General features: G+C 52.4%; 4 protein-coding genes across 4 annotated transcripts in view; 2 read left to right on the forward strand and 2 right to left on the reverse strand.

The window, feature by feature from the left end:
- The window catches only part of CSUI_006610 (sof1 family domain-containing protein), a 3,994-nt gene extending 2,602 nt beyond the window's left edge, over positions 1–1,392 (forward strand). Inside the window, exons 4-6 of the mRNA XM_068066764.1 lie at positions 255–449; positions 945–1,020; positions 1,174–1,392. Of these exons, the coding sequence (XP_067921248.1) occupies positions 255–449; positions 945–1,020; positions 1,174–1,260 (358 nt within the window). The 3' untranslated portion in view covers positions 1,261–1,392. The remainder of the gene's footprint in view (positions 1–254; positions 450–944; positions 1,021–1,173) is intronic.
- Positions 1,393–2,027: 635 nt separating this feature from the next.
- Positions 2,028–3,665, reverse strand: CSUI_006611 (uncharacterized protein). The gene has a single exon (XM_068066765.1). It carries the CDS (start codon positions 3,532–3,534, stop codon positions 3,253–3,255), a length of 282 nt encoding a protein of 93 aa, XP_067921249.1. The 5' UTR covers positions 3,535–3,665; the 3' UTR covers positions 2,028–3,252.
- A 51-nt stretch (positions 3,666–3,716) lies between these two features.
- On the forward strand, positions 3,717–4,774 carry CSUI_006612. The gene has a single exon (XM_068066766.1). It carries the CDS (start codon positions 3,833–3,835, stop codon positions 4,343–4,345), a length of 513 nt encoding a protein of 170 aa, XP_067921250.1. The 5' UTR covers positions 3,717–3,832; the 3' UTR covers positions 4,346–4,774.
- Positions 4,775–4,816: 42 nt separating this feature from the next.
- On the reverse strand, positions 4,817–11,907 carry CSUI_006613 (uncharacterized protein). Its single transcript, XM_068066767.1, has 9 exons — positions 10,617–11,907; positions 8,800–10,479; positions 8,169–8,249; positions 7,612–7,757; positions 6,907–7,025; positions 6,283–6,525; positions 5,600–5,766; positions 5,170–5,424; positions 4,817–5,078 (listed from the first exon to the last, which is right to left on the reverse strand). The coding sequence occupies exons 2-9, from the start codon at positions 10,137–10,139 to the stop codon at positions 4,913–4,915; spliced, it is 2,517 nt and encodes an 838-aa protein (XP_067921251.1). The 5' UTR covers positions 10,140–10,479; positions 10,617–11,907; the 3' UTR covers positions 4,817–4,912.
- Positions 11,908–12,681: the final 774 nt, after the last annotated feature.

Here is a 12,681-nt window from a genome sequence, read left to right on the forward strand (position 1 = left end):
AGATAGATAGATAGATAGGCTTCTATAGTCTTCTCTCGGTCTGGGTGGTCATACCGTGAGCTCCTGTTGAGGGGATGGTGAGTTTCCATGTGTACCTTGTGCTGCTGTCTCCTTTCCTTAGCAAAGCCTTCAGAGGTCCTTCCTCTCTAGTCTCCTTTAGTACGTATGTCCTTCTTTACTTGTCTTCTTCTAGGGTATCTATACAGATATCCTTCTTTTCTTCTTATCTGCCTGTTTCTTTTTCTTGTTTACAGCGTTCTCTGTTGTAGATATGCAGCAGACTCTCGTTTTGTTATCTCCGGCTCTGCTGATATGTGCGTCCGCGTATGGAAGACTGACGCTTCAGCTCAACTAGGTCCGAGGACGTACAGGGAGAGGCAAGCTATTGCCTACAGGAAAGCTTTAACGGAGAAATTTGCACATTTGAAGGAAATCAAACGCATCGCACGGTGAGTCTGTCCAAAGATGAAAATGTTTTCACGTCTGAATGCAATAAATAGGGAGGCTGCAGTAGTAAAGCTTTTTTCTGAAGTGATCATGGAGGTCTCCCAACTGTACGGAATGGACACACGTGTACACACTCATATACATATTTGTAGTTAGTTTGTTTCCTGATAATCTCCAAGGTGATTTTAGTCTTTTCGCCGGCGAGAGAGCCTCATGTCATTAACATTAGACATAGCCGTTTTGATGTCTGAGTGGCCGGGACGATAGGAGACCCCGACTGATATATTGCTCCACGGGTACATGACAGCAAACACTGTAAGCAAGGGGTCTGGTAGACGTGCCGCCCGGTCTGATTCAGGTATAGCAGCGCTCGCAATACCCGAGGGGAGTCTACGCTTCGTGCGATATCCCCGGCGTACAGGCTTTGATACAGCAGTCGCAGACGCTGTATTGGATGCGATGTGCGTGGCGGTGTTTCGTGTGTGTTCGCTGAGCAGCCATCACCACGTTCCGAAGCTCATCAAGAAGACGCAGGAGAAGAAGCGCATCATGGAAGACGCACGGAAGCGCAGGGTAAGTGCTTCTGAAGGAATCTACTGGGGTGTGCTGATGGACTGTATCGGTCCCTTGTTGGTGTACACCAGATGGAACTACCTCGGGAGAGACGAGGGTCGGCGGTGCAGCGAGACCGTGTTATATACTCTGGAGTGGGTCTGTTGTCTTCAGGAGGACAACAAAAGAAAGCATTCCAAGCCAGGAGCGATCCCTATTGTGTCAGCCAAGAAGAAGGCTGTGTACAAGGAGGTGGAGTGAACGGACGACCCAAGACTGTGTTGTTTTCTCATGTATACAACTGGCTTGCTGTCTCTGGCAACCAAAACTTATCAAGCTTGGCGGCTGCGGTCAAAACTCTCCGGCTTTTTTGCTGGACGGGAAGCACTCGCATCCTCATGTCCCAGTAGTGTCGCAATGTTGACCAGGCCTGAGGAGACAACCATTTTGTCAGGACCGACTCCTGTCAGCGTTGCACTTTTGCCGAGCCGCACACTCTGGGGTGCAGGCCAGGTTGAATCAGGGATGCCGAATCAGGGAGCACTATCGCATAAGCAGGACTACGTGGGTAGAGACGGATCGGATGCCGTACTGATGCATCCCTGCACGAGATGTTCCACTGTCACCGGGCGGTCACCGTTCTCAAGACTCTCAGATTGGATTCGGCTGCAACGAACCTATTGTGTATATTTCCTGACAGGCGGGCCACCCGACAGCGACGTAGCGGCGGTCGACTTTGATGAGTGTTCTGTGCTGTCTCCCCATCCGAGAGAAGCACTCAGGCGCTGCCTTCTCTTGACTCATGCACTGGGCTGGACACTCAGATCACCACGATTTGCTAGACGGAGGTGTGGCGGTGTACCCTGTACGCTGTTTCTCACAGAACCAGAAACTGCCGACTGTGGTAGTGATTTGAGCGACACCAGCCCTTTGCATTTACGTTGTCCACCTTTCTTCGCGGTCCACGGACTAAACAACGCCCTTGAACGCGCCGAGCAGCCAGTTTAGTACAGGGATGAGTCACTCGTCTGCTGAGAGTTTTCAGGCAAGACCGACAGCCGGGCATGCGGCAGCTCTTTGCAAGGAGCTGGACTTTAGCACAGGAGGAAACGCACGAAGCACCTCATCGGAATAGCCTACAGTATTTTGACTAGAATGTGACCTTTGAGGGCCCGTAGTACCCGTTGGGAACGGCCACAGTGCTACGAGCGAAGGCCACCGGGACGGACTGAGCAGTCTTCACTGACGGGCTAATCACCTCGAAGACCTTTTGGTCTGGCGGTCGGCCCAGTTGATCGTCTGTGTGATTGCCTCGCGACTGGGAAGAGACCTACCTGTTGCCGACATTTCAGCGTTCTCTTTTGATGTATCGGTTCCTACGCCTTTCTCCCCGTTGTCGGGTGTGCGGTCAGTATCCTCCAGGGGTCCTGAAGTGCAACGCCACTACCGTGTTTGTCGCCGTGTGATGAATCGGTGTCGCTCACCATTTTTCGTTTGCCGGAATCTGACGCGCGGGGTACATCCCGCCTTTCCAGCCGCTCCCTTGGGAATGGGAGCCACGATCTCCTCGATCCCAAATTCGTTGGTTGGCGGCTTGAATATTTCCTTGCCAACAAACTGCCGGGACTGGAGTGTGTGCTGAAACGAGTTTGTTTTGCTTGTGCCTAGCCCAGGGAAGCAATTGAGTGCCCACGGTAACGGCCGAAAGCTCGTTCATGATTGCTCTGTCCTCTGCATTCAACTGAGTCACACCCCGGCTGGAACCTGCCGTACTTCCTTGAACTTACTTTGTTCCTCGACTGACTGGCGACCCATTTCTGTTATCTCGTCCTGTGTTGGCGGGACCGTCATCGAAGTTCCTGTGAACGCTGCTTCGTCGGCCTACTGAAATCGTATCTGCCAGCTTCGCAGCAGCGCTCCGTTGGGCTGCCGTCTTCGCCTCCTCTAGCACTTCGCTCTCGGTCTCCCCATCCTGTTGTTCAGAGGCCGTAGTGCTGCCATGCTACTCATCGCCTACATGTTAGCCTTACAAAGATTCGAAACTTCATCTGATTTTTCCTTAGCGGCTGCGTGATGTAAGTGCCGCGGCTGCAAAAGTGGTGCACACTCGGACAAAGCACGCTGCGTTAGGGGGCTCAGTCACCATGCCTCATATCTTGGTCGCTGACAGGCGTAGTTGCCCTAGCCTCTGATGCCTCCTGGACCTGGGCAAAGCGACTTCCTGATTCCCGATGAGGCCCCTTAAGCACCTCCTCAAAGATCTTCTGAGACTCGGCAAAAGATGTTGCAAATTCCTGCGACACGGTTTGTGACGGAAGGACGGCGAAGGAACAAGGGAGTGAGGAGTAGTACTTTACGCGATTTTTCCGTCTCCTGAGCTGTTCGCCAGAGCTCCTGGGCTATATAAGCTTCGTCTTCGGACATTCCACGAAAGTCCGGGACTATGTTATTGTAGATGTCGTCATTGTCCACGTTCAGGGAACTGGCCGCTGGTATGGCAGCCAGCACAAAGAATAGAACCAGCACTCGCGCCATGTTACTCTCAAAACCGGGAAGACAGGAGCAAGCTCGAACCGTTAGCCTGGCATCCAAAAAAGAACTGTAGTGCGCCCAGTTGTCAGGACGCTTGGAGCTTCCAGCTGTACGTACACATGCCTGGCCCTCGTGTTGGTGCTTGTGTCCGGTCCGTCCCTCTAGTTTAGGTGACTACGCCGTCACATGGCATGCAGTCTGCTAAATTCCCGCCTCTTTTGACTCTGGAATGAATTGTTAGCTCTTTTTCAGGGAAAATGACTGGTCTCTTCTGGTTCCACCGCTGGGATAATTTATAACCATGCGGAGCCGCCCCAACATTCTCGTGACGGGCACTCCTGGGGTGGGAAAAACGACATTCTGTCGGCAGCTCGCCCAGCAAACGGGCATGGAGCATGTCAATGTGGGGCAACTCATTAAGGATGAACAGCTCTACTCGGAGTGGGACGACGAGAAAAATTGCAGTATTTTTGACGAAGATTTGGTGGTAAACAGGCTGGAAGACATTGTGTCTGACGGCAATAAAGTAGTGGACTTCCACTCGTGTGACTTCATGCCTGAAGAGTGGTTCGATTTCGTGTACGTCCTTCGGGCGGACACGGCTGTTCTGTATGATCGGCTGGAGAAAAGGCATTACAACGAGGCAAAAGTCAAGGAGAACGTAGAGTGTGAAATCTTCCGGGTTCTTCTGGATGAGGCTATCGACGCTTTTGGGGAAGATAAAGTGGTGGAACTACAAAGCAACACTTTTGACGATCTGAGCAGCAACGTCGACACTGTCGCCAAAAGCGTAGATGAGTGGAGGCCATCCTGAGTGAAGTACAGCCTTCTAGCAAAGCAGCATAATAACAGTGACGGGACTGAAGCATCTCCGCGGTACAGACGACAAAACAAGCACTTCGGCTGGGTGAGATTTCGTTGAGGTCCGCGCACTCCCTTTGAACTAGATTCTGTTTTCTACAACAAATTTCGTGTCATCTACTTTCCCTTCCTCTTCTATGTTCATTCGAGGTCAGGTGTCTGTCGTAGTTCGTGTACCTGAACTGCTGCAGAAGTGATTTCTTCTCGCCTATCAGGCCAGTTTGTCCTCTCTGGAAACGTCTCAGCTTGTGCCGATGTCTAGTGTTCTCTGCAAAACGTCGTTCTTGGACTCCGGGTTCATGGTTCGTGCAAGTAGCGGACTTTTGCTCAAGTCCTCTGAAACCGCTTGTACCTGTCTATCACGCAATGAACTGTACCCGCCCCTCTGTTCCACCGTTGCCAGTGCTGTGGCTGATCACCGGCGTTACCCATCATCTGCCAGCACCAGCGGCGGCCCAAATCCACTCAGATAAGCAGCGCTGCTGTAACCCAGCCGATAAGCAGACGCTTAACACCCACATCAAGAGACGTTCCAGGACGCATACGACAAATGGTGGAAAGTCTCCTTTATCGGGGTCATAAAATACATTCGAAATTCTTGTCGAGTTACGCGAGACATTAGGCCGTCATCAGCGACATCTAGCTCTTCGAATCTCTGCATCAGGGCCTCAAAGAGTTCCATAGCGCTGAAGAGCAAGAAGCACATCAACGGGAGGGCAATGCAGTTTTCTAGTAAACAATCCCTATACCAGCGCAGAAGAGCTGACTTCCGCTTACCTGGCGCTGCGCGCCCTCGAGAGATACTTCCTCTGTGAGGAAGCTGCCCCTGTTGCAGTTTTTGCAGTCTGTTGGGTATCACGCTGAACAGCTGGCTCTCCAGTAGAATTAGCAGTAGCCTGTGGACTCCTGATTGTCTCAGGGCCGGACGGATCCACCGAAGAGCGACCTAACTGCTCTTCTAGCTCGTGTATCAAGGCGTAGACGCTGACGCAGATGCACGGCATAAGTCGCGAGTCGAAGATGCAGAAGGTCCTGGAAGACAAAGGGAAGTCAGCCCAGATTCGGTAACTTGAGCTCACAGGATAGGCAACTGCTCTTCTTCACACACCGCGACATAACGCAGCTGTCAGGATCCTATGCCCGGGGTCTTTCCCCCGGCCATAGCTGCTCACTTGCTCGAGTGCCAGCACACAGTCTATAGATTTACCTGAACTGCAATTTCGCGACGTCGCCCAGATTTGGAGTGTGAGGCCATTTTTGATCACAAGCTTCTCTTTCTTGTGTGATCCGGAAGTCCAAGCAGTCCAGCACATGGCACACCATTTCTGCCCACTCCTCGTACTCGTCCCACACCTCATTCAAACCCCGAATAAGCTGCAGAACCATCCGCCAATGCCGCCGAAAAAAAACAGCTTCAGAGCTCGATGTGTGCCAGTTTGATTCCAACTCCGCTGCTCACTGACCTGCGAGAGCCCTCCCTGTTTCCTCCCGTCACGCTTCGCAACGCAGACGCTCATAGGCGTGACTGCCGGCCACTGAGGCACACATGCTGAAATACTACTTCCAAGAAAAAGGCTCTAGCAGCTCGAATTATTAAGCTAGGACACCGCAGTGCACTACGCTGTCTTCATCAGTGTCCCGTACGCGCAGTGTTCATGAGTATTCATTCGTTTCACACTCCATGTCCAACAAGACGCCGTGACATTTTCACTGACATCTTAATACACACACCTACTCAATGAAAATACCCCTACTCAACGTTCAAAACAAACGAGATGGTAGAGAAGAAACCCCTCGGGAAAGATCAACCCCTTGGGGTCTTCAAACCGGGAACAACCACGATACAGAGTAAGCTAGGAATGAAAAGGACACTACAACTCCGCTCCATACCGAAAAAGCTCCTGTCGTGGCTTTTCGCAGGAGCGGTATGCATCTCTTCCAACGTGGAACCGGTAGCTTCATCTGATGTCCAGATGGCTCTGAATCTTTCGGAAGGGGGTCCAGATCTTCATACCCTGTGAATCCACCTGAATTCGGCCGCCCGCTGTCACCAGAGAAACAAGGAAGGCATAGGAGGTGTTGTTCTAGATCAAGACGGTCCTCAATGAGCTCGGCGACTTGCTCGACAAGATGCTGCACACAGCCACAATGACACCACACCGCGAGTCGTCAGACGGGCCACCTTATCCTTGATGGCAGATGGCACGAGAACGAAGTTGAGAAGTGTAAACGAGGAGCAGATTTGAACCTTCACGTGAGAACAAGCCCCTCCACTTTGCTAGTTCTCTACGTCAGCTCATTCTACAATAGAACAGCTGAGAGAAAAAACCAAAAATGCCACACAATCCACGCAAGTCAAACGAGACGTCACTGGCTGTCCCTGTAAAACGCCTTCTCCTCTTGCTAGACGACCCAGACGATTACCTGAAACGTAACACATGTAGCGACGTCTAAACGCAGGTCTTGTGAATCAGTCGTACTTTCAAACCAAGAAAAATTGTCCTCGGAACTCACCTCATGAAGACGAAGGAGCTTCTCTGAGTACAATCTAGCACGGTAGCCCATCTCGGCTTGGACAGATTCGTACAACAATTCCCAGTTCGCTGTCGTCATCTTCCAGGCAATGTGATCACCTGCACACACATGCGTTCACACAATGGAAATCAGCGATAGAGATACACCGGCAGAGCACAGCGCTTTGACTGCTCGGCTGAGTTCGATGACTCTTAGATCGTCGCACCGAAGTTCGTGAGGCAGGTGTGGATCGCGGAACAATATTTGAAAGACAGGCAGGAAGTTTAGACACCTTAAGAGCGGCATCCGGATCATGTCCCGGCTGAAAAGAGAAGCCTACTCTTCCTTCGAAACAGTCCTCATTGATTTGCTGCTCTGAAGAAGGCGCCCTTCCGGCTTACAATGAGGTTAACCACTCGCTGATCTTTCTCTACATTGGTCAGCTGATCTCTACCCGGCACGCTCTTATAAAGAACATTAACAAAGAGACGCTCCACAGGAAAGCGATCCGATACAACGGGCCCAGGGTCGTGTCACTCTACTGTCTCAGGGAATGGCTTGAACTGTTTAAAAGGACGCGTACAATGAGAGAGAAGTAACACCATGTAAAGCAGTCGAGCCATCAGAAGCGAAGGCAGAGTGACACCGCTGCTGTCTAACATAACAAATTCATCGTTACACTCCGCACACAAAATATTTGCCTACTACTCTGGGCGAGTTCCTCCGGAAGCTCAATCAAATCCGCTGTAGACGCTTCGGCATCTGTCATCGTCTCCGCTTCCCTCGGACCAAATACATTCTTCCTTCGCGTCGCCGACGCCGTCGTTCCAGCATCGCCCTTCACTGCCCACCTGGAAGGAGAACGAAGATGAAAGAAACGGAAAACAAACAGAACTGCGAGAAGAGAGTGTACCGAGGAAAAACCAAGGGTAGTCTGTGCGCTTCATTCATGGTACGACGCGCGACAAGAGACAGACAGCTTTCACCCTTATTTTCACTGAGTCAGATTGGTAGACACTGCCGACGAAGACGCGTGGAGAAGCTTAGAAAAACCAAGAAGTGTTACTACCACCCAGCTCGCAGCATTAACCAATGCTTCAATGGTTACAAGCTGAGTTGGAAACACATCTACGGTGTCGCTTTTTTCCACAGTTCTACGATGAAAAGACTGCACTGATGTGAGTGGCTGCTACCGTCAATTACATACAGGGGCAGGGGTCCCTTACCACCTAGCCAAGCCGTACACACTAACTGCTTCCTACCTTTTAAGCTGCGCCCGTGTCATCCGGCGAAGTACCTTACGCTGGAACCAGCGCCATCCGGCCGAGAGGCCCAGCTCACGCCTAAAAAAAACACGTAAGTCTTTGCCGGCATCATGTATGTCTGAGCACACTGTGAACGAAAGTTTTTCACCTCCTGCAATACCACAGAAGAAGAAGGTACAAAAAGGGAGGGTGACAGTGAAACTGAACTCGAAGGCATAGAAACACACAGGTCATGAACTGTCGACTGATTGCTACTTGCGTGTGGACAGCTATGCAGCATATGCAGGCAGTCAGACTAAAGTGCCTGGGAGACGGGTGAAGCGCAGCTCGCTGAAGAAACCAGATGATGGTATGTACGGGGAGTAATACTTTCCGTACATAGATCCTTGTTCCCTTCAGAGTGTGGCTCTTGTCCGGCATGCTCTGCCCACAACGACCTAGTTCTGAATACGCAATAGCATACATGCGTATCTAAAAAGGCAATAGATTCAGGCGCTGACAGCTAAAGGTGTCATCTTCCAGCTTCCGACAGACGAAGAGAAAACGAGAGAAGGCAAGAATAAATCACATACTAGCGCACAAACACGGACGTCTATAAAGACCACCCGCACTAACATGCAGCACGTACCACCTTTCCATTATCTTGGAGGACGTCACGAGAATGACACAGCTGAGATGTGCCGATGTGCACCGAAGTAACGCATCCACGTCGTCAGTCCCTGCCCCCAGAAGTCCCTCTGCAGAAGAGCGCCTTCTAGGTCCTTCTCTCCATAGCGCAATGAAAGCCGAAGGAGGTGCCGCATCCCTTCTTCGTAGCTCCTCTTCTTCTTTAAGTAGCTGACTCCACAGGGAAAGAGACGTATCTGACTCTCTCCTTTCTCTGTCAGCTTCCCCACACAAGACGTCTTCTTCAGCCGTGGGACTGGATTCTGTGCCTGAGCAACTAAACGCGCATTCGGGACTGCTCCTGCCGCCTTCTTCTTCAACCAAACGTGTGGATTGTTCCGACTCCAACAGACTCTCACCCTCCTCTGCATCCTGGGTTTGCCCTGAACAGCGACTACAGCTATCGTTTCTCTGCGCTACCCCGAGAGCAGGAAATGTCGATTCTTTCTTCTCTCTAAGGACGCCCCCAACGACGTTCCTTCTGTTCGAGACAACACCGGACACCGAAACACCGAAATCGCCTCCCAAGCTTTCCCTCTTTGTCTGCAGAATGTGGCGGCTGGCGTCCCGAGCTTGATTCTCTCTGTTGCCACCTGCGTCCTCCACGGACGCGTCAGTCAACCCACCATCCCCCCTATGCTCTCTATCGAACCTGTCTCTCCCCCCCTGTCTCCCTCTCTCAGGTGGGAGCTCGGCACCCCGTTCTATACAACTTAGAGTCAATGGGTGTCTGGGCTCCCCAACGGAAGAAGTCGAAACCTCGGCTACCTTATGCGCCGCAGAGCCGACAGATTCGTCGTCGCAAACGGGCACGATATCCACGGCCAGGGGTTTCTCTGTGGTTCTCGAAATGGCTGCAGCTCTCTCCCTGCATCCCCGGATGTCACAAAATGGCTCCATGAATCCTGTCGTTGCCGGAGGCACCGTGTCCATATGGGTGTCTTTAGAAACCAGGTGGTAAAACTCATCACCAATACGCTGTCTCTTTATTCGGTCGGTGGTCGAACTCTCCCCATTGGCGTTGAGAACACGGACGCATGTCGGGTCTGAAAAGACATCAGCTCCAGAATCACTGTCGCTTCGACACACTCTATGCCTCATACCTTTCTTTTCTGTCCGGACATTCTGACGTCGGTTACCCCGTGCGAGATCGGCTACAGATTCGCGGTCTTGCCCCCGTTCGTCACGTGTTCCACCGTGATACATCTCACCGCTCTTCTCCGTAAGCCGACTTCCGCTGTCAAAAGCTCCTTGACTTCCCCACTTCGGCTCACCCCTGGAAAAACAGCTTCGCGCGCACATCTCCAGCCGCGTTTGTTCTCTCTCGGGCAGCAAACCTCCCCGGTAAAGCTTGGTTTTGGAATGCCGGGGCACGGCCTCAAGCGGAGCTGCGGGTTCCTCCAGGTTACCATCCGTTCGGGCCTCTGCCTGTCGTTCTCTAAAATCATGCTCTGCAATTCTCTCTTCCCTCTCTAATTTCTGACGCCTCAGCTCCACCTGCAGGGACACCCGGCGAGCTTCCTGCCTCGCGGCTTCCGCGGTCCGGAGTAGCTGACGGGCTTCCCGGGCTGCACCCGATTCCAACACGCTTTTATCGCCTTGAGCACGAAGCCGAGAAGCCTCCAGAAGCTCCAGTTCTTCGCTGAATGCACCCGCAAAACGACGACGCAGAAAAGATAACCAAAATTCCCCGTTTTCAGGAGTAAATGCTTCATCAACGGGAGACAGTCGGGGAGCAAGTTCCCAGTAGTTTGTCAAACCTCCACCTTTCCCACTTGCCTGGTGGTTTAAGCCCTCAATGGCAGATCCCCGTTTATCCGATGCCGCGCCGGAGATGATCTCCCCTCTCCGTCCCCGACGCGGCGCATGATTGATACGGGAGTACCGACCCTCACACGCCTCCTTCAGACTCCTGCTGACGCAGCAAAGATGGCCGTACATCGGAACCCCGAGAAAGCGAAGAAGCAGGGGAAGCAGAAACGGCTCGTCTAATCGATTGCCGACATTTGCGGATTCATCAGAAGTGTTCCTTTCACCTGCCCCAGCCGTTTCCCGCCCTCTGGGACAAGGTATATCAGGTCCGTAAGAGGAAGTTTTCCTTCCGTTTCCTACGTCACCAGTGGCAGCGGACTCATCCTGCTGGGAACCCGGTCGATATTCTAGGAGACCGGTCAACAAGGCGGCGTTACCAGCACAAGCAAGAAGCGCCTTGAGTTGGCTGCGATCTGGTTGAGACAAGAGGAAGAGAGAGTCTCCTTTGGGAGTGACAGGCCTTGCTCCTCCACTGTCTAGTGAGTCCTCCTTTCGTGTTTCAAATGAACTGAACAGCAAATCCTGCGGCCAGATGAGCTGAGCCGGAGCCGTGTGATCACGGAACGGGACTTCCTGCCTCCACGTCGGCCTGACCGGGTTTTGTGTATCAGAGAGTCTGAAGTCTCGGAAGTCGCTCCGGACTTCATCATCGTCCGCCTCCAGGTCTGCGATTAAGTCCGCTTCCAGGGCTCCGGCTACTGCGGTACGAACCTCTGCCATGACCGCGAACGGAAAAAAATTCTGCGCTACTACTCCGTCTCCGCTATTCCGCCCTTCCGAATACTTCCCTCCGCCTCCGGCATCTTTGCACGTCCAGCCCCCGAAAAAATGCGACGAAAAAGCAACCGTACAAAGGATGTAAAGTGGAGACCGATAGGAGCTACATGTGGACAAGAAAAGTGCAAAAAATCGAAAACCACTTGACGGAGAGGCAACAGATTCGACTAGTCACAAGCGAGACCTTCCGAATGAAGTAGGGTTCCGTCAGAACCGCAGGTGACCATCACGCAGCCTGTACGTGTCCCAGTTCCGGACCGCACTCTTGCTGGTGTCGCAAAGTACTGATCCAGAATTCTTCAGAACACCCAGGAACTCTTTCCCCGTCTGCGGTTGGCCTTGCAGAACGGCACGAGGAGAGACGGTCGGACAAGCCTTCGGCTCACCAGAAATGAATTGACAATTTGGAAGGCTAGGAAACGAGATGCAACTGTACCAACCTCGACCCTGCAAAAAAACTTGGGACAGGTGGAAGTCTAGCAGATTTCTTGTAGGACGCCTCCTGCTCCTTGTTTGTGACGAGCGTCACGCTTGCATGCAGTATCGGACCCTTAGCGGCGTTGAACTGAAGCGGGTCGCAGCTGCAGGCAAAGTGTGTCAACTGAAACGGCAAGCGTAGCTAGCTCCTTCCTCTCCGGAGTAGATGAGCCAGGGCCAGCCGTCCCCAAGTTTGCGACTGCTTCTGAAATCCCTTCTCGTCAGCTCGGCGATCTGACGTACGACCTGCCTACACTCGCAAGTCCAATTCATCCATCCTCCCACCACACCTGTTCCGCTAGCTGCGAGATGGCGTTGTGTGTCTGGGTAGTCCTTCCTACCCGGGCGCTGGTATCCACCTTGTGAGAAAAGAGAAGTCCATAAAACAAACCTACAAAAGAAACCCATAAGAGGCTTCTCTTTCCAACAAGGAGGATACCAGCAGCGGATACGAAGGAATACCAGGAGCACACAACGCCATCCCGTGTCTGTGCTCAACTATGCCATGAGTCGTGTCCAACGATCTGTAACCTCCACCGTGGCGCAACTGCTAGCCTGTGCTCTTCTCCTGCGTTAAGCATATATTCTGGCGTCCGCTACTCCCTGAAGTAGCTACTTCGCACTCTTTCATCAGCAATGGCAAGCTCTCACTTGCACACTCTTTTGCACCTCTACGTAGGAAGAAGGGACGTCTTGCTTCGTTTTCAACGTCCTCCCTTCGTGTGCGGCCTCACGGACCTGCTTACAAGAACCCCCCTGGCCGCTCCAACCTACTCGG

Source organism: Cystoisospora suis (genome assembly GCF_002600585.1).
Source record: "Cystoisospora suis strain Wien I chromosome Unknown contig_3370, whole genome shotgun sequence".
NCBI classification, from domain to species: domain Eukaryota; phylum Apicomplexa; class Conoidasida; order Eucoccidiorida; family Sarcocystidae; genus Cystoisospora; species Cystoisospora suis.

Excerpts from the sequence above, each read along its gene's own strand:
- CSUI_006611 (XM_068066765.1), bottom strand. The coding sequence starts at position 3,534 with ATGGCGCGAGTGCTGGTTCTATTCTTTGTGCTGGCTGCCATACCAGCG.
- CSUI_006613 (XM_068066767.1), bottom strand. The coding sequence starts at position 10,139 with ATGTGCGCGCGAAGCTGTTTTTCCAGGGGTGAGCCGAAGTGGGGAAGT. Across the intron at positions 8,250-8,799 it reads TCCAAGATAATGGAAAGGTG|GCGTGAGCTGGGCCTCTCGG; the intron begins GTACGTGCTGCA and ends TGTTTTTTTTAG. Across the intron at positions 5,079-5,169 it reads TCGAGGGCGCGCAGCGCCAG|CGCTATGGAACTCTTTGAGG; the intron begins GTAAGCGGAAGT and ends CTTGCTCTTCAG.
- CSUI_006612 (XM_068066766.1), top strand. The coding sequence starts at position 3,833 with ATGCGGAGCCGCCCCAACATTCTCGTGACGGGCACTCCTGGGGTGGGA.